This window comes from Microcebus murinus, chromosome X (genome assembly GCF_040939455.1).
Source record: "Microcebus murinus isolate Inina chromosome X, M.murinus_Inina_mat1.0, whole genome shotgun sequence".
NCBI lineage: Eukaryota > Metazoa > Chordata > Mammalia > Primates > Cheirogaleidae > Microcebus > Microcebus murinus.
The window spans coordinates 80,774,111-80,793,038 of record NC_134136.1 but is presented as its reverse complement, the minus strand read 5'-3'; the positions used below and the strand labels follow the sequence as shown (position 1 = coordinate 80,793,038).

The window sequence follows — 18,928 nt, the reverse complement described above, 5'->3', positions numbered from 1 at the left end:
GCAGGGAACAGCACTATGGAAGCTATTAAGATAGGAAGAAGGGCTTCAGACGGACAACCCATGTCCCCTAGCACTCCATGTTTTTAGTTAGCTTCTGCCCTTTGGACTTCATGGTCTCGACTTCTGAGCCTGTTCTAAGAAATGCCCTATATATTTCAATGTGCTTGATTTTATGCACATGAACAGAAAAGCTTAACTTTTTTTCCCAACCTTGATGTAGCCCTTACTGCCTACCAGACACTATTTAGAATGCTCCTCCCATGTTAACTCATATATCCTCAACACAGCTTGGAGAGGCAGATCTTCTTACGATAAACGTCTTTTTTTTTTTTTTTTTTAATGAGATAACCACGGCTCAGAGAGGTTGGGCGACATGTCTAAGGTTGCACAGCTTAAAACGGAGTAGCCAGTATGTGATCCCAAGAATTGGGCATTGAAGCTCAGAGTTTAACAGATCCATGGGTAGCTACTACCTCTATGGGAAAGCCAAACACATTCCCCATTATTTATCTCAAACTAGGAAAAGACGTGTGCCCAGCACGTATTAATGCATATATGAGTTCCCAGGGTTACCGTGGCAAAGTATCTCAGACTGAGTTGCCTAAAGAACAGAAACTGGTTTCTCGACTCACAGTTCTGGGGGCTGGAAGTCCACAACCAAGGTGTGTGCAGTGCCATGCTCCCTCTGAGGGCTCCAGGGGAGGGTTCGTCTCAGGTTTAGCTCCCTGCTTTGGGGTCGCTGCTTGGCTAGTGGCAGCGTCACTCCGATCTTCCCATGGCTGTCTCCTTGTGAGCCTGTCTGTGTGCAAATCCCCTCTTCTTATAAGGACACCAGGCTTATTTGATTAGGAGATGCACCCTACTCCAGTAGGACTCATCTTCGTTACCTTGTCACACCTGCAGTGGTCCTATTTCCAAATCCTATCACATTCTGGAATACTAGGGGTTAGGACTTCCACATATGCATTTGAGAGACATAATTCAACCCAAAGCAGCATGTTAACAATCTCTCCGTGTGTGTGTGTGTGTGTGTGTGTGTGTGTGTGTGTGTGTGGTTTATCTTCCAATTTTAGCAGTCAAAGGTGAAGAGGCATGACTACCTCCTACAACTGGGGCAACTTGCACATAGTGGCTTATACTTGGGCCAAAAAAAAAAAAAAAAAAGTTGTTATTTTTAAGTCTGTGTAGGAAAGCAGAAATGAAAAAATACAGCCCACACACACTTGGCATGTCCCTCTTCGCCCTTTTAAAATTTGAAGCATGACTTCTCCCCGATGCAACCTGAAGGTGTCAATGTGCTTACCACAAGGTACACTCAGGTTCCCACCAAGAGGAGATGAGTGTGTGATTTTTGTACTCGTGTAGCCGATACCTGAGCAACTCAAAGGTCAGGGGCACTGACGCCCCACAGTCAAAAAATCCACAGGTAACTTTTAACTCCCCCCAAATCTTAACTACTAATAGCCTACCGTTGGCAGGAAGCCTTACTGATAGCATGCATAAGCAGTGCACCAACACATACCTGGTATGTTCTGTGTATTGCATACTGTATTCTCACAATAAAGTAAGCTGGAGAAAAGACAATGCCATTAAGAAAATCATAAGGAAGGGAAAACATGTTCACTCTTCATTACGTGCAAGTGGATCACCGTAAAGGCCTTCATCCTCATCATCTTCATGTTGTTTTAGGCTGAGGAGGAAGTGGAGGGGTTGGTTTCCTGTCTCAGGGGTGGCAGAGGAGGAAGAACCTCCACATACAAGTGGACCTGCCTAGTTCAAATCCACGTTGTTCAAAGGTCAACGGTGCATTCGATGTTTCCCTTTTCTCCCCTACAACGCGTGCGTGGGGATTGCATTTTATCACGACTCTTCTCGTCTTTTTCAGCAGGGGAAGGATGCCCTCGGAGTGAGTGCCATGGCACCCAAGAGATCATTCTTCAAATATATTTATATTTTAAGTGGGCTCACCGCTAAACACGCTTTCCTCTTGTCAGCCGGGTGAGCTTTATCTCATAATTCTGTAACCATATTTGTTTTAGACGGTCATGATGTATGTTGAGTGTGGAAAGGGATTTACTGGAAATTATGCAAAGCTTTGTAGCTTCAGGATTTCTGGGCCACTTGCTACTGCCGCCGTCTCATAAAATTTTATACGTGAAATATAGGACGAATGACACAACCACCCAAACCAGTTTTTTTTTCCTTTCCATTTATTTTAAATGATTAAAGATGGGATTATGGCAGTTGCAGGAAATGGAATGCATTAAACATTAAAAAAATGCTTAGATTCCATCTAGGTATGCCTGTGTACGTTCGTTCATGTGTGAGTGTGCATGTGTACGCACAAAAATACGCATGCTCTATAACAAAGACTTAATTGACCTCAGAAATGAAACTGCTATGTAGAAAATGGTAATTTGACACAAGGCATCACCACTCCTAGGGAACCTCTTGAAAGAATTGAGAAGTGTCATGAGACATACAGTATTAAAATAGGAAATACAAAACAGTCTTCAAATTGCTTAAATCATAGGTAAATCCATGATACGAGACATGCAATTCTGATATGTCTAATCTGGATTATTATTTTTAAGGGATTTTTTTCCAAATCAAGGGGCTCTTTGAAGCATTTTCTACATTCAGTTTTTCTCTTTGGAGACCCCAATTCATAACGGTGAGTGCAAACCATTCATATTTAGGATTTCCCCTTTTCTTCCTCTATACAAGCTCCAGATTGCAATAAAATGTCTTAATCTCTGGTTAAGATATTTAGGGCAAAGTCTAAAAGTTATATAAACATTAACCTTTACTTTAACCAAAGTATACCAGTATGCCTGAACCCTCCTTTCTTTCCCCTCTCCCCAAAATTATTTCTGAAAAAGAGGCAAAAAGCTAGCTGACTTCTCAGATGTCTAAGGATTTAAGATTTTTCTACTTTAGTGAATAGGAAAAGTATAAACCAAGGAAAGCAGTGCTGTTGCCTTAGGAACTGGTACCTTAAAGAGGATCAAAGACTAAAAATACTACGACAAGGCTCAACATCTGAAAAAAAAATCACTATTTCTGTCTCCTCTTCTCCAAACACATAGCAAAACCGTACGATTTCCTAGGAAAAAAAAGTATCCCAAGACTGACTTCCCCTTAGATGGTTTTTAACTTCGGTAATTTTGCGCTTAAAATTTCAAAACGCAGCCGTGTTTTCCGTGGGCGATAATAATTGCGTGTGCAGTCACATCAGAGATGAACGGAAGACCCAATACTATTTTTGCGTGTTAGGAACAATTCACCCCCGCTTCATTCGCGATGGTGAATGCTCCAGCACTTTGGACTTCAGCGCTCAATCATTTTTGACACCGCTGAAGAATTTAGCGCAGGGCAAGCTTCTTCTGACCTCAAAGAGCTTCTTGGCAACCTCAAAGATCTTCATCTCTCAGAATGTGATAACATTCCCTCCCCACTGAGATAGTGGGTCTTCCCGCTGCCACCATGACTTGACCATGACATGAACCAGGTGAGACATGAGCGTGATGTTGCCCCATGAGGTAGTTGAAGCGCTCAGGACAGAGGGCTGGAGTTTCTCTGTGCACATGCACGACTGTACCAACAGGTCAAGCCATCTTTCTACAACTCGAGATCCCACCATCTGACAAATCTTTGTGACCACACCACATCCAGGGCACTGGGAATTCTTTGGGGGGGCAGCATACCCGCTTCACACGGAAGAGAACACGCTTTAGCACGGCGGGTTATGCCAAGAATGAATGGGGTTCCTGTCTTGGTTGAGTTTTTCTCAAAGGGATCTGGATGTCTTCAGACGTTCGCTGGTGCTGAAAGGGAAGGTGAGAAGAAGAAAGTCATAGGTGGGACCAAAAAACAAAACAAAACAAAACAAAACAGGTATTAAACAATTGTTAAAAATGCCATATCTGGGAGCTAAAAAAGTTGATGTCATAGAAGTAAAGAGTACAACAGAGGATAATAGGGGCTAGAAAGGATAAAGGTAACAGAGAAGAGAGAAATTTGTTGAAGGATACAAAGTTACACCTAGATGGGAGGAATAAGGTCTAGTTTCCTACACCACTGTAGGATGACTATACTTAACAATAATATGTTACATAGTTTCAAATAGCTTAGAAGGGGGATATTGAATGTTCCCCACACAAAGAAAAGATAAACATGTGAGATGACAGATACCCTAATTACTGTAATCTGATCCCTTTATATTATTATACATATTGCAATGGCGCTATGTACTCTGTGAAAAGCTATAATTATTATTTGTTGATATGAAAAATTAAGTTAAATTTAAAAAGTTATATTTGAGGAAAAATATTAGTTTTTAAAACATTATTTGTTTTTATATGATTTGTCATTTTTAAGTGTTTAGACCATCTGAAATGAATTGAGTAATTCTCTTCTTGGTTAACATTAATATTTGTATGAATCCTTTTTAAATATTTTATATATTTATTTATCTATTCACAAGACAGGGTCTTGCTCTGTCACTCAGGCTGGAGTGCAGTGGCGTCATCATAGCTCACTGCAGCCTCCAACTCCTGGGCTCAAGCGATCCTTCTGCCTCAGCCTCCCAAGTAGCTGGGACTACAGGCACGTGCCACCACGCCTGGCTAATTTTCCTATTTTTAGTAGAGACGGGGTCTCACTCTTGCTCAGGCTGGTCTTGAACTCTCAACCTCAAGTGATCCTCCCGCCTCAGCCTGGTCTCCCAGCGTGCTGGAATTACAGGACTGAGCTGCCACACTTAGCCTGAGCTCTTTTGTTATTATTATTATTAATAATAATAAATATGGTCTCATGGGTCTTTATAACCTCTGAAGTGGGTGATGTTATTTGCTCCATTTTAGAAAGTAAAAAGCAAAGCATGATGCTCAAATATCTACTTTAAGTGACAGACATTTGCTGCCATCTATGTAGCTCCTCGGTTTCCATAACTCTCTCCCAACAAGGTGGGCAAGGATACCATGTACACCATCCTTTAGGAGAGATAGAACATTCTTGACCTAGCTTGGCATTGAGGGCAGACAGCTGGGGTTCCTTGACATGAGCCTGGGACCCTAGAGCTGAGTTCACAGGGTCCCTGACTTCCTCTAGACACCAAACTCTACATGGACACGCTGTGCATATATTTTCTAGATGGTGCGCAAGTTCTGTAATCAGCGAGGTGACATACACCCAGGACACACGGAGAGGTCATTTTCCACCTTGAAGAGGTCCCTCCAAAGGCTGTATCACCCTGTCTGCATCTTCCTTCCTTCTGAGCTCAGGAACTTTAAGGGAAGGGAAGATAAAACCTCACGCCTGGAGATACTTGGTGAAATTCTCACTAAACTATAATTGAGAAATGATACAGATTATGTATCAGGTAGCAGCCACAGGGCACAAACAACCCTCAAAACACGACATCGCTTTAACAAAAAAGTGCCTCCACTTCAGATAAACTAAGGGGGCATGATGCACATTTTAGAAACCCCACCTGTTTTGGAGACTCAACCGGCCCTTGTCCCGACAAAACTATTTACACGAACAAGGCAGCTGGCCTGCAGGCTGTAGTTTGCCAGTTTGATTTTCTTTTTAAAATATCACACTAAAATATTAGTCTTGATTACTGAGTTTGTTGGTGTGCCCTTCCCCCTACCAAGCCAGCCTTGCATTTTGTCCTGGGGGACACCAGGATCTCTCTCTCTGCTCACCCCATTCCAGCCTGGCTTAATGAATGTTTACAAACAGCGGCCACAGATGCCGCCAAAATTAACTCGTGGTGTCTCTTTCATGGTACCTCATGTTACCAGGGCATTAATTAAGGCTGTTTTCCAGAATCTCAGTTTCCCCCCTAAATTTTCAGGGTGGGACAGTTGTGTAGACAGAAGCTTGCCCCAAAAGGATGCTGATTAGTACCACCCATTGGCCAGCAGAGGGAGCCCAAGGGCAGGTTTTTACGATTTTGAGGTCAAACACCCATTCTAAAAAAAAAAAAAAAAAGACAAGGGTAATAGGATTCTTCTGTTTCTTGTTTTCTCCAGGGACATAAATGAAGTGTGGGGTCAAGGCTTCCCCCCCGGCAAACCCCACACAGATTCTGACATGGGTGGTCTGAGAACCAAACCTCCAGAGATCCTGAGATAAAAATATGAGTCACTGTTTCTTCAATGAAACATCCTCACTCTCTCTCCTCCGACGATTGTTTCCGAGATATCTTTAAGGGAGTCCTTTGCTCTAACCCAGGAGCCAAGACCCATTACTGAGCTGGGAAGCCACAGGGCACCTCTATTTTCTCCCTAGTGTCTGGGTTTAGCCTCTGAAGTCGGACAAAGGCTTATCATTTCGTGCTTTTGTAGTTTTCCTTGGGAGTGAGGACAGTGCAAAAATTTCATGTTCAACCCCGGTGTTTTCCCTGACTCAGCTGTGGTTACAATTTCAGCAAAAACAAAACGCAATGGAACCACACTGGGCCAGCTGAATGCAGCCCCCATGCTTATAAATCTTCCAGTCTACGTTAGTCACTTAAGATCCTTGGTAGTCAAACCAAATCTTGCAGATCAGAAAGAAACAGGTAAAAAATAAGTAAAAAAGGATAAGCATTCTTCGTTAAAACTCATGTGTTAGTTTCTCTCAATCTTCCGCGTGTACATAAAAATCCCAATTTAAAATCACTTCGTAGCCTGGGCGCGCTGGCTGACGCCTGTCATCCTAGCACTCTGGGAGGCCGAGGCGGGCCGATCGCTCGAGGTCAGGAGTTCAAAACCAGCCTGAGCAAGAGCGAGACTCCCGTCTCTACTAAAAATAGAAAGAAATCAGCTGGCCAACTAAAAATATATAGAAAAAATTAGCCGGGTGTGGTGGTGCATGCCTGTAGTCCCAGCTACTCAGGAGGCTGAGGCAGGAGGGTTGCTTGAGCCCAGGAGTCTGAGGTTGCTGTGAGCGAGGCTGACGCCACGGAACTCACTCTAGCCTGGGCAACAACTCGAGACTCTGTCTAAAAAATAAATAAATAATAAATAAAATCACTTAGTTAGGCAAAGCACCCAGAAATAACATAGCTAGTGAAATACACCAAAAAGCGTTTTTTTTTTTTTTAAAAAAAGCTAGGTTTTATAAGTAGGAAATGAATGGTTTGAGCCACACTTGCCGTTGGTCCTGAGGCAGTTCCCCCTCCTGTTCATTTTGAAGTAGCTGGCGGCCGCGCCCAGCAGGGTCACTACCACCACGGACACGATGGGAGACACGATTTTTGCCACCATGTTGCCTGTAGGTGTTGAGAGAGAAAGCAAGCTCACCTGAGAAAAGCACAGCCAGCAGGGGAAACGCCGCTTGTTTTAAATAACTTCCCTATCACATCCCCACCCACTCTTGTATCCACTGGGAAAAAGAGCAAAAAAAAAAAAAAAAGAATCTTTTTTTAGGAAACGATTCTGTTTTCACAAAATGCAAAGCTTGTTAACCACATCTTACCTATCCAGGACGGCTTTGCACAGAGGAGACACCTGGCATTTGGTTTGCTGAATTTGATCGACTTGCACACTTTTAGATATGAGACATTTTCCCATGCCAAAAAAATATATAATATATATATGTTCTCAATAAAAAAGTGCCAGGCAGACCTGCTTTCAAAGGCCTGCGGGGGCTTTGGATACAAGCACGCGCCAGACACAGAGCATCGTTGAAGCTTCCAAGGCAAAATTACTACAAGGCTTTGGTGACTCGGCACAAAGAACCAAAGAGGGAAACCTTGGGGTAACACGACTTAAAAAAAAAAAAAAAAAAAAAAAAAAAGGGAAGAAGAAATGAAATCATTGTTTCGATTTGAAATAATGTGCCCCTCCCCCTTTGCCCGCCCCCGGCTGCCATTGCATGCCTTGTATCGGACTGGGTGGAACACCTGGGCCAGCACCTGGCCTGGCAAAGGTGATGGATGTGTGGCTGACCCACAAATGGGGCTGCCGTGTTAGGTGGAAAAGAATTATGACAGAGCGTGAAAATCTGCTCTACGTCTGGCAGCCCCTCCTCACCCTGCCTCCTGGGGCGAGACTGGCTGCCTTCTACTCTTCCGCTTCCTATATCCACACCCGCTGCATTTCCCATGGAGAGGTGGGGTCCACGTCTTCTTCCCAAGAATCTAGGCTTTGGCCAAAGCACTTCGGCGGAAGTGCAGCTGAGCCACTTCTAAGCCCGGGCACTCTTGTCCGCATCCTCTTAGGACCGTGCCTGGCTGTCACGTGATCCAACGTACCCCGGCCTCTGGGAGGCACGGGAGAGCCCACGGGAATCTGAACTGATCCGTCCCACCTCTGGCCCCAGATACATGAGAAGACCCAGCCAACATGGCCATACATGGCCGGCCAGACCTGCAGCCGACCACAGACAAGGAAGCACGATCAGAGGCCATCAGAATGGATGGTTTTAGCCCAAATTGATGACTCACTCGATAGTGATCGCAATAAATAGTTGCTGTTTCCAGCAACTAAGTTTTGGGGTCTTTCGTTACGCAGCATAGCTGACTGATACATGCCTCTTTCCTCTCTGCCATTCCACGGCAAATCAATACAAGTGCCATCAATTCTCACTACCCAGTTGGCCCTCTGCACTGACCTCTTTTTTTCTACCTCCCCTGCCTGGACTCTAACTCAGCTGGCCTGTTCATCTCCTTCCCACAGACGAACTGTCCTTAAAGCCGGTCTCCCAGAGTCTTAGTGGCCTCAGATCTGTTCTTCACATACGTGTGAAGACGGGCAGGCTCTTTCCTACGGAGATTGTATGAAGTGCAGGCTCCACCAGCGTCTCCCCTGGCCAGCCCTGTGTGCTGGTCACAGACAGGGGAGTCACTGTGGTGCCCGCAGAGGTCTGGGGACCCCCAGCCATCACGCAAAGCCTTGCTCGGAAAGCTAAGAGGCATCTTGTAGCCCTTGCCTCCCCTCCCTCTGGACTCCCGTCAATCCTATTCTGAACCTCAGACAGCCTCGTCCAGAAGGCCCGTTACACGCAGAGGCACTAAAAGCGCTACGCAGAAGTCGTGAGGCTGGGATCAGGCATGCCTGCACGGCCCCTCCCCCAGAGAGGAGCAGCAGCACGTGCTTATCAACGACCGGGGCGACTGAGTCAGTCGGTTACCTTGGGGATTGCCGTATGTCGAATGTTCGTCTCCACCTGCAGGGGGGAAAGGACACACGTGTGAGCTTATTAAGCAGGGCTCGCTGAGTGCCTTCTGTGGCCGGGCGTGGCCGAGCATGGGAGAATGAGCACAGCATGCAAGAATCCCCGTTTTCTCAGGGTTTGCGTTCTCGTCGGGGAGGCAGGACAGGCAGGCAGCACGGGGAAGGGGCAGTGAGCAGCCACGTGCAGCGTCTAACGGGGACAGGGGACCGGGAGCTACAGGGAGGGGGCGGGCAGCTTTCGTTTCAGGGGTGGGGATTATACACACATGTGCACATGCAACACACACAGGCAAGATAAGCACATGAAGAGGACGCATGCATGCACATACCCACAGGCATGCACGTGTGCACACTCACACATACATCACACAAACACACACATGCACATGCATGTGCAACACATAGAAAGACAGGCACATGAAGAAGAACACTTGCATGCATAAACCCACATGCACACTCTCTCACACACAACATGTGAATGCAAATGCAACATGCAACACACATACACGTGCATACATGTGTGCAACACAGGCGCACATACATGTGTGTGGACACATATAGGCAATATACACACAACACAAGCTAACATGAGCATGCATGCACATTCACATGTATGCGTGCATGCACACATGATCCTTCACATATGTACATGTGTTGCATGCACACATATACAATGTGTACACATGCATGCACACAGACAAATGCATCCATGTTTTTATGTGCACAGTTGCTCACATGTGTGTATACAGTGTACGTGCACATATGCATGCACATGGAAATCCCCACATGCATGTGTGCCTGCACATGCCCACATGTATGCATGCAAATGCACACACAGGAAATATGCACACACATGCAACACCAGCACAAATGTGCACACGTGAATAATCTACACGTGTGCACATACATGCGCACACATGCATAAACATGCACGCTAACACTCCACACATGTACACAATTATGCAAAATCCACATGCACATGTGCACACATGCATACATGCATATACTCACAACACAGAGACACACCCGGGTGCAGGCACATATGCACACACGCATGCACACACACAGTGACACCCGTACATGGGCACAGTTCCTTTCACGAAATTAAGGCCCTGCGGCATGCAAGTCGCCCCCTCAGCAGTGATGGCGGCTGAACACACACACAGTGGGGAGCTGGGTGCCCGCCCAGTCCCCACGCACGGACAGCAGCAGCAGCCTCCCGCCCGCGCCCACACAGCGTGCCAGGCTGAGTCCTTTACCATAGGTGTGGCTGTAGGGAGAGTTGGGTCTATAGCCACCTCTTCCTGCAGGGCGGAAAAGAGGCCATGAGACACCAGACATCGCTCGGGACGTCTCTATAACCTCACAGAAGTGGACAGCAGGTCGGCACCCCCGAAGCAGGACCCCGCCACACACACACAGGCTGCAGAGATTCCAACAGGGCGTCCCCACGCGGGGAAGGAGCGCCAGTGTCCTGTGGCCCCGCAGAGACTGTCCGCTTCCCCTTAGGCGAAGGTGCTCTGGGAGCACATCTTTGAGGGGCTGGGCGCCCGGCTCGGGCCTGCAAAAGCCTCTCCTCTGAAGTCGAAAAGAAAACCCCACCCAGACGGAGCAAGCATGAAACTAGAATCCCACGGAGACACGCGGCGTGAGTGGCGGCCACAGCCTACAAAAACTCGAATGAGACATCTCTGTGCTTCCTTCTCGTGTCTCAGGGGCAATTTTTAAAGACAGATTTCGTGATTGAAAAAGCAAAACGTTCGGTGCTGATTCTGAAGTGGGATCATTGGTGTGGGTATTATTTAAATATGGAGGCATATTTTCATGCTGAGATGACTCTTGTGAAGTGGAGGGTTGGTGTCACGGGCTGAATTACGTCTGCCCCAATTCATATACCGGAGCCCTGACCCCCAGGCCCTCAGACTGTGATGATATCTGGAGATGGGTCTTTAAAGAGGTGACTAAGGTAAACTGAGGTCACTAGGGTGGGTCCTGATCCAACAGGACCGGTGTCTTTATAAGAAGAGGAGATTAGAGGCCAGGCACAGTGGCTCACGCCTATAATCCTAGCACTCTGGGAGGCCAAGGCAGGAGGATCACTTGAGGTCAGGAGTTTGAGACCAGCCTGAGCAAGAGCCAGACCCTGTCTCTACTAAAAATAGAAAAATGAGCCGGGCATGGTGGTGCGTGCCTGGAGTCCCAGCTACTCGGGAGGCTGAGGCAGGAGGATCGCTTGAGCCCAGGAGTTTGAGGTTGCTGTGAGCTATGACGATGCCACTGCACTCTGGCCTGGGCAACAGAGCGAGACCCCATCTCAAAAAAAAAAAATAAGTAAATAAAATAAGCAGAGGAGACGAGGACACAGACAGCCACAGAGGGACGACCCCGTGAGGAGACAGGGAGGAGATGGCGTCTACACAGCCAGGAGGGAGGAGAAGCTCCTTCCAGGAGGGAGGACAGACTCAGGGCCCACCCTCCTCTGCCACGTGAGCTCAGCCCCGTGCCCCGGATACTCTGCATGCAGCAGGAACACGCCAAACACGCTCTGCCACCTTCAGGGAGGCGCCGGGTGACTCACGGCGCCACGCCAGGTTGCAGCCGGCTGGCACCTCGGGGCTCGTGCAGAGGCTGACTCAGCCTCCCCCTGCTCAGGGCAGGGGGCTGGGGCCCCGGCACACAAAAGAGCAGAATGGTCTTTTCAAAAACCAGACTTCAAAGCGAGCCCTGTGGCCCCTCAAATCTGGACTGCGGCCCCCGAGAACCGGATGAGCTCTGCCCAGCTGCGGTTTGCACTTGTCCCCGGACCTGCCCGTGAGCAGTGAGGTTTTGCAGCCATTTTGCCCCCAGGAGGCACACAGCATCTGCCAGGTGAGCTTTGAGCCACCCCTTGGGGGGTGGGGGGAAGCCTGACCTTCTTCCAGGCTTCTGCTTCGGGAAAAGCAGGGCGAACCTCATTTCCTGGGACAATAGGAGAGTATCTGGGCTTCTGAGAAAACCTCCGAGTGAGTCATTTCCTTCTAGCTCATGAATACCGCAAGGAGCAAAAGAACACGCTCTCAGGAGCCTCCTCACCGGGGGAGGGTTTTCACAGAATCCTGAGTGGGGTCACACTTCCCTCATGGCCAGGCTGCGGGGGCGTGGACACATCTCACAGTAACAGGCTCCGTGGACAGGTCCTGACCCCAGGTAAGGGTTACCTGCCACCCTGACGCTTGTCGGTCCTGCAGGGAGGCAGTTACAGGGAAGGGGCCACCCAGGGGGCCACAGACACCCACCCTCCAAGCGCACATTCGAGCGCCTCGTTTTGCCTTCGTTTTGCAAAACGGAGCTGCTGACAACGCCTGCTTCTAGAGGAGACCAAAACTAACGAGACTGCGGCCGGCAAAAGGGACTTCCTGCGTCGCAAACGTTCTGGACAAATGTTAGTTTGAACCAAAAACACAGCTACTGAATTTGCAGGAGGCGGGCAAAGCTCTCAACCAAAGGGAAACGTGAAGACTAAGATACCGGTTTAAGATTGATCCGCAGCGTGTTTGGCAGCTGTTGCTCTCCGTCCCCCCCCTCCCCCCCAGTTTGCTCCTGACGAAAGGAAATTTCAGGACGGGAAGATATCGGAGGGTTTTTAGGTCCTCTTGTCTCTTGCAGAAGATCTCAACCAAGAGAAGAACCTGCTTGTGGTTCCTGTGCTTTAATTCTGGGCGTAACAGCCACTATACGCTGTTTTTCTGAGCGAAGGTAGTGAGTTGCACTCCCAGAGAATTTCAGATTTCTTGCACGGTCTCCATCTAGTTAGTCCTGGGGTTCTGTGCTGCTTGTTTCTACCTAAGCAAAGGTGTGCGTGTGTGTGTGTGTGTGTGTGTGTGTGTACCTCCCTCCTGGGGACAGGCACAGGAGAGCAGTTCTCAGAAGACCAGACACCAGCAGAGAGACCGCACACCAGACACCCCAGGTACAAGACACGAGATGGACAAGTAGGGTCCCTGGAAATGCCACCCCGGACCCTCCCACAAACCGGGTGCCCGAATTTGGATGTACCGTATGAGTTGCCGGAGCTGTCATAGTTGGGGTATCCACCACCGCCGCCGCCGCCTCCTGTTGGACAGAGAAGGTGCAGGTGAGGGGCGTCCAGCAGGCGTCAGTCTGTCCGGCTCACTGGGGGTGACAGCAAGTCACCCACCACCCCCCGGAGAGCCCCAAAGAGCAGCCCCCAGGGTCGGTCAAAGTGGCCCCATCTCATCTCCCTGTGGGGAAAACTGCCCGCCAGGACTGAGCTGTGGCTATCAAAATACCGTGTTTCCTGGAGAATAAGACCTCCCCATACAATAAGCCCCGGCAGGATGTCTAAGCATGTGCGCCATAGAAGCCCCACCCCGAAAATCAGCCCTAGTGACGGGCATGGCTGCACAGCGCGTCTGCACAACCCGTGCATGTCGTTTCGGAGCAGGAAAGAACACGAGCAGCCCTTCTCATCCGCCCCGTGAGAGCTCTAGTGCTCTACAGGAGAGATCGGGGCCGGTGGCTCTAAAGGAAACAGAGTCGCGAGACATTCACGATGGGATTTGGGGTCTGGAGAGTGAGGATGATGTTCCAGAAGAAGAGGACTTCACTCTGTTTGAATCAATGTAGATGGTTGTACCGTACTTAAAAAAGAAATAACACATCCCCTGAAAATAAGCCTGGGGTGTCTTCTCGAGGGAAAATAAATAGAAGACCCTGTCTTATTTTCGGGGAAACACGGTAACTTCCCCTTCCTGGAACAAACATTTACCCCAGTAGCTCCACATGAACTCGCTCCCGCAGGCCAGCTTAACTGGGACCGGCCGCCCCAGTGCAGAGTTTCCCAGATCAAAAGGATGCCCCAGCTCACGCTCCCAGTCATCCGTGTTCTCACTTTCTCCTTATTCAGAGCCAGTCATTTTTTTTTTTAATGGTCATTATTGTGATAAGCTCTAACCCAAAGCTATTTATTCTTTGCAAGCAAACACTTCGGAAAAGATGACCGGACGTGATCTGCTTGTCCGGACCAGCCACTTTGTGGGGTTTTGGGCAAGCCCGGCACCTCGTGGGCAATGAAACTGCAGAACCTAGTACGCCCGAACCTCGCACGCTCGAAAATAAGGCAGACAGCGTTACACGGCCCAGCCCAACGCTGCGTGCATTTGTCTCGTAGTTCCTGTATTTTCATTTGTGTATGAAGGACTCCTTGTAGGCATTCGCCTTCCAATTGGAGAGAAAACTTCATGTTAAAAGTTTGTTATATATGTCTGTCTGCGTATACAGAGATATAAAGTTGTACACGTATACACATATATCTAAAGGTATACATACATTTAAATAGAAAGGGACATATATATACATATACACAAAGAAATACACATACATATATAAAGGTATAATATACATGTATATATAATGGCATATAAACATATTTAAATATATATGCGCATACATATATACAGATATAAACATATGTGTATATAAGGCATGCATATACACACATGAAAATATATACATATATAAAGGTGTGTATACACATATACAAAGCCATTCATATACATATAAAAAGATATGTACATATGGAGATATAAAGGTATATATACATATATAAACATACACACATACAAAAGTATATACATATATAAATATATACATACACATTTAAAGATGTGTACATATATAAAGGTAGATAGGTACATACATAAAGAAATGTATACATATAAAGATGTATACCTAAGTATATATATATATAAGAGTGTATATATATTTATATACATGCATAAATATGCATAAGCATATTTATATGTATATATAAAAACATTCATATAAACATAAACATATATAGACAATACATAAAGGTATAAGTATAAAAGTATGTATATACACATATTACATAAAATATATACACATATATAAAGGTATATATATGTATATATAAAGGCAGGAACATACATATATAAAGATATATATAAATGCATATATATACACACGTAAAGTTGTATGTATACATATGTAAAGGTACATACATAGGTGTATAAATATATATGCACACAAAAACATCTACACATCATATATAAATGCATGTATACACATTAATTACAAAGTCTACATACTCACACAAAAATAGAAAGCTATATATAAATTTTAACACATTGACAGTCACACTAGAAAAAAAAATGTTTTTCCTGGGGGCAATGATGTTTTATTACAAAAACAGAATAAAAACTTCAAAAACAAAACAATCCTTTCTAACATCATGAAAATTCGTTACGTTTTACCGTTGTTTTCTGTGCGTGAGTGACGCTCAACTTGGAAAATAGTTCACGTTTCTCCCAAGATGAGGAGACGTGTGAGTTACATACGCTTCACGAGGCGCCGGGTTCAAAACTAGCGTGAGTTAAATACAACTCACACAGCAGTTCATGTGTTCTACGCACCCACCCACACACACACAGAGGTTTCTCAGCACGCATGCACAAACGCACGTCTGTACGCATGTCAATGCACACGCACACCCACCCATACTCAAGTCTGTACAGAAATGCACAGTTTCCCCATGGAATTCCAAGCTCCACCTGCTCTCTTTCCCGTTTCCATGCACTGCGTAAATCTCGAGGGGTGGACAGGTGCTTACACCCCGAGCCCCACACACAGCGCAGGGGGACCCTCTGTGTCCTCATCTGCGTCCGCCGAGGCCGGGCGTCCCTCCCCCGAGACCTCAGGCCTGTCCGCCCACCGTCTCCGGGCCAATCTGGGGGTCCCCCCCACCACCACCCCAAGCGGCTGGGCCCTACCTGCCGGCGGCCTGGGCTTCGGCCTGGGCGGGTAGCGTCCGTCGTCGCGGTCCACGTCGTTGAAGTAACCTGTGGGGCAGAGCACGCGGCACTCGTGACTCAACCTCCCCGCGGGGCCCTTCCAGCCCGTGTCCGCGCCGGGGCTACCCGGGCACTTTGTGGACAGGAGGATGCTAAGACCAGCGGGCTTCTTCCTGGGGCGCCCGTGGGCACCAGAAATCGAGTCCCCGGCGCGCGCAGGGCGCTCAGACCACCCGCGGAGGGGTCTCACGTTGCGGCGTCTGCACGACTCCTGGCATTATCTCCTGCTCAAAGCCCTTGCGGGGGGTGGGGGGGCTGACCTTGATCTGGGATGACGCTTACGACCTGGTATCCTTGCGCCACCTGGCCAGCTCCCCCTTGAAGTCCCAATGCACCGCCCCTTACTCTTTCCCCGGCTACCCCAGGCGCCTCCCTCTCAGGGCCTTGGAGCGCACGGTCCCTGACTGATACTGCACCTGTCCAAGCATGGCTCCCTGCTCAGCGCCTCCTGACATGGAACTCCACCCTGTTTCCTCCCCAAGCGCCAACGATGCCCCCCCCTGGGGAAAAGGGGTGTCCAGACATCCTCAGAATCCACCCTGCCAGGGCTTTCTCAACAATCCACCAATTGCTTGCTCCCAACCTGCCCTTCCTAAATCATCTCTCGGTGCCCTGGTTTTTAAACTTCCCACGGCCGCGTTCACCTGTCCCCCCCTGCCTTCCAGGGGTGTGTGTTTCGGGCCCAGCTACGTGGAACCAGAACGACATCTAAGAAGACCTCTTTCTAGTGGTTCCTGAAATCCACAACCAAGTCCTGGACTCCTGTCTTTCCTGTTGGGTCCACCACGCAAGAGTCACTTCGTCTTTGGACGTCCCTAGGAAATGCAGGTGGAGCTCTCTCACCCTAACGCCAAGGGGTTACCAAATGTGTGAAAGGCAAAAGGCAGGGACTTCACGGAATACCCAGGTCCCGTTCTGACTCCCCAGCAAAATAATCTCTGTCCACAAGCAGTTGGTCCTTCGCCTCGGAAATTAGAATTTTAAGTCGTCACCCACAACACGTGGCATCCGAACACCTCCGGAGTGGACCTTGCCTCTTAAGAAGTGTCCATCACAAGGCCGGGCGCGGTGGCTCACCCTGTAATCCTAGCACTTTGGGAGGCCGAGGCGGGCGGATCGCTCAAGGTCAGGAGTTCGAAACCAGCCTGAGCGAGACCCCGTCTCTACCAAAAATAGAAAGAAATTAATTGACCAACTAAAAATATACATACAAAAAATTAGCCGGGCATGGTGGCGCATGCCTGTAATCCCAGCTACTCGGGAGGCTGAGGCAGTAGGATCGCTGAGCCCAGGAGATTGAGGTTGCTGTGAGCCAGGGTGACGCCACGGCACTCACTCTAGCCTGGGCAACAAAGTGAGACTCTGTCTCAAAAAAAAAAAAAAAAAAAAAAAAAAAAAGAAGTGTCCATCACAGATAGGTATTCCCCGTCCAATTCACGGAGACCTGTTTCCAAGAAGGCGAGACTGATTTCCTGGGGTGCAGGGGACTATGGGCTTCGATCTGATCCTCAGATTCCAAGGATCTACGTTCCTGTCTCCCGTTTCAGATCTCGTTTTTTCTTGACGGCTAACCCGGTCTCTCTCTCTCTCTGGCCACGGAGTTTGAACGAGTGAAACTTCCAGGGAAGTTCCAGATGGGGCAGAAGGAAGGAGGTCAGGAAATTTCACCCCAGAATATAACTCCTTTGTAGAAAGAATATTTGGGGTTGCAGGACCCTTGAGATTAACAGAGCCTGGCAGGGGGATTCCCCTCTATCTGCACCCTGACCCTAACCCTAAACCGCACCGACACGATCCAAAGGTCAAAGGGTACCACTGGCTTTCATCCGTCTCTACCTGTTATCTCCATATATCGTACGAAAAGGTCAAGAATGCAACCAGACCAGGCGCAAGTCGTTTAAAACATGACACCTGTCTCTCGTGTTAACGGCACAAGTCAATCTGTTCCCCATGTACTCATCCTCTCCAGCAATGCCTTAGCTACCTACCCACCCCATATGCCTCCCCTCCTCCACAAGGTGCTCAGAAAAATATCTGGACTTCACCGGGACACCGCATAATCTCGGTGCCTTCCAAAAGCAGCTGGGTCTTTCACCATGGAGACTAGAATTTTTTTTTTCTTTTCTTCAATACCCACCTTCACGTTTTATCCTTATCATCTTCAGAGAACGTAAGTGCCTTATAAGCAACACGTGGATTGGTTGTAAACAAATAGGAAAGTCGGTATTTTAATAACAGGATGCATCAACGGGTACTTCTTGAAGCCACATGAAATTGCCGCTTTTGTAGGTTAAAAATAGTCGAAGTTGGCAATTCCATTATGGTTAAGCCTAATGTTTTAATGGCTCGCATGTTTAAACTTTCTTTTTTCCTTCGTTTCAGAATATTACGGGGACACGCACACATTTTGGTTGTATCAGTTGCTTTTGCACAGTTTGAGTCGAAGTTATCAGCGTGCCCATCCCCCAGAGAGTGTGCACTGTACCCGTTAGGTGTGAATTTACCCATCCCTCCTACCCGCTCCCACTTGCTTGGTTTCCAGTGGCTCATATGGAGATTAGAATTTTTAAGTCACCAAATGATAAGTTGCATCCAAACACTTTGGAAATGGGTCTTAAATACTCACTACCTCCGCCGTTGTCGGAATGGCCAGGCTGCGGGTGAGGCGGCGGCCTCGGCCTGGGGTAGATATCTGTGGGAAAACAACACAGGTAAATGTGTCAGGAAAATAGTGTGACATCTTTCGGGTATGATCCATCTATAAATAAGAATATCAAAATACAAAAAAGGTGGAACTGTTTTATTTACGTTCACGTCCCATAGCTTTTGTCCGGCCTTTAAATCATGCTGCTGTCAACAGAAAAGAAGCCAAACTCTGTAAAGTAA

At 47.7% G+C, this 18,928-nt stretch overlaps 1 protein-coding gene across 4 annotated transcripts in view; it reads right to left on the bottom strand.

Annotated features, from left to right (window-relative positions):
* Positions 1-2,179: 2,179 nt before the first annotated feature.
* The window catches only part of XG (Xg glycoprotein (Xg blood group)), a 43,843-nt gene continuing 27,094 nt past the window's right edge, over positions 2,180-18,928 (bottom strand). Inside the window, exons 5-11 of one of the 4 annotated variants that reach the window (XM_075999583.1) lie at positions 18,672-18,734; positions 15,962-16,030; positions 13,206-13,262; positions 10,430-10,474; positions 9,127-9,162; positions 7,148-7,264; positions 2,180-3,827 (exon numbers count right to left, since the gene is read on the bottom strand). In XM_075999583.1, coding sequence (XP_075855698.1) covers positions 3,811-3,827; positions 7,148-7,264; positions 9,127-9,162; positions 10,430-10,474; positions 13,206-13,262; positions 15,962-16,030; positions 18,672-18,734 — 404 coding nt within the window. In that variant the 3' untranslated portion in view covers positions 2,180-3,810. Of the gene's footprint in view, positions 3,828-7,147; positions 7,265-9,126; positions 9,163-10,429; positions 10,475-13,205; positions 13,263-15,961; positions 16,031-18,668; positions 18,735-18,928 lie in introns of all 4 variants that reach the window. The other 3 variants (XM_075999582.1, XM_075999585.1, XM_075999584.1) reach the window with 3 other exon arrangements.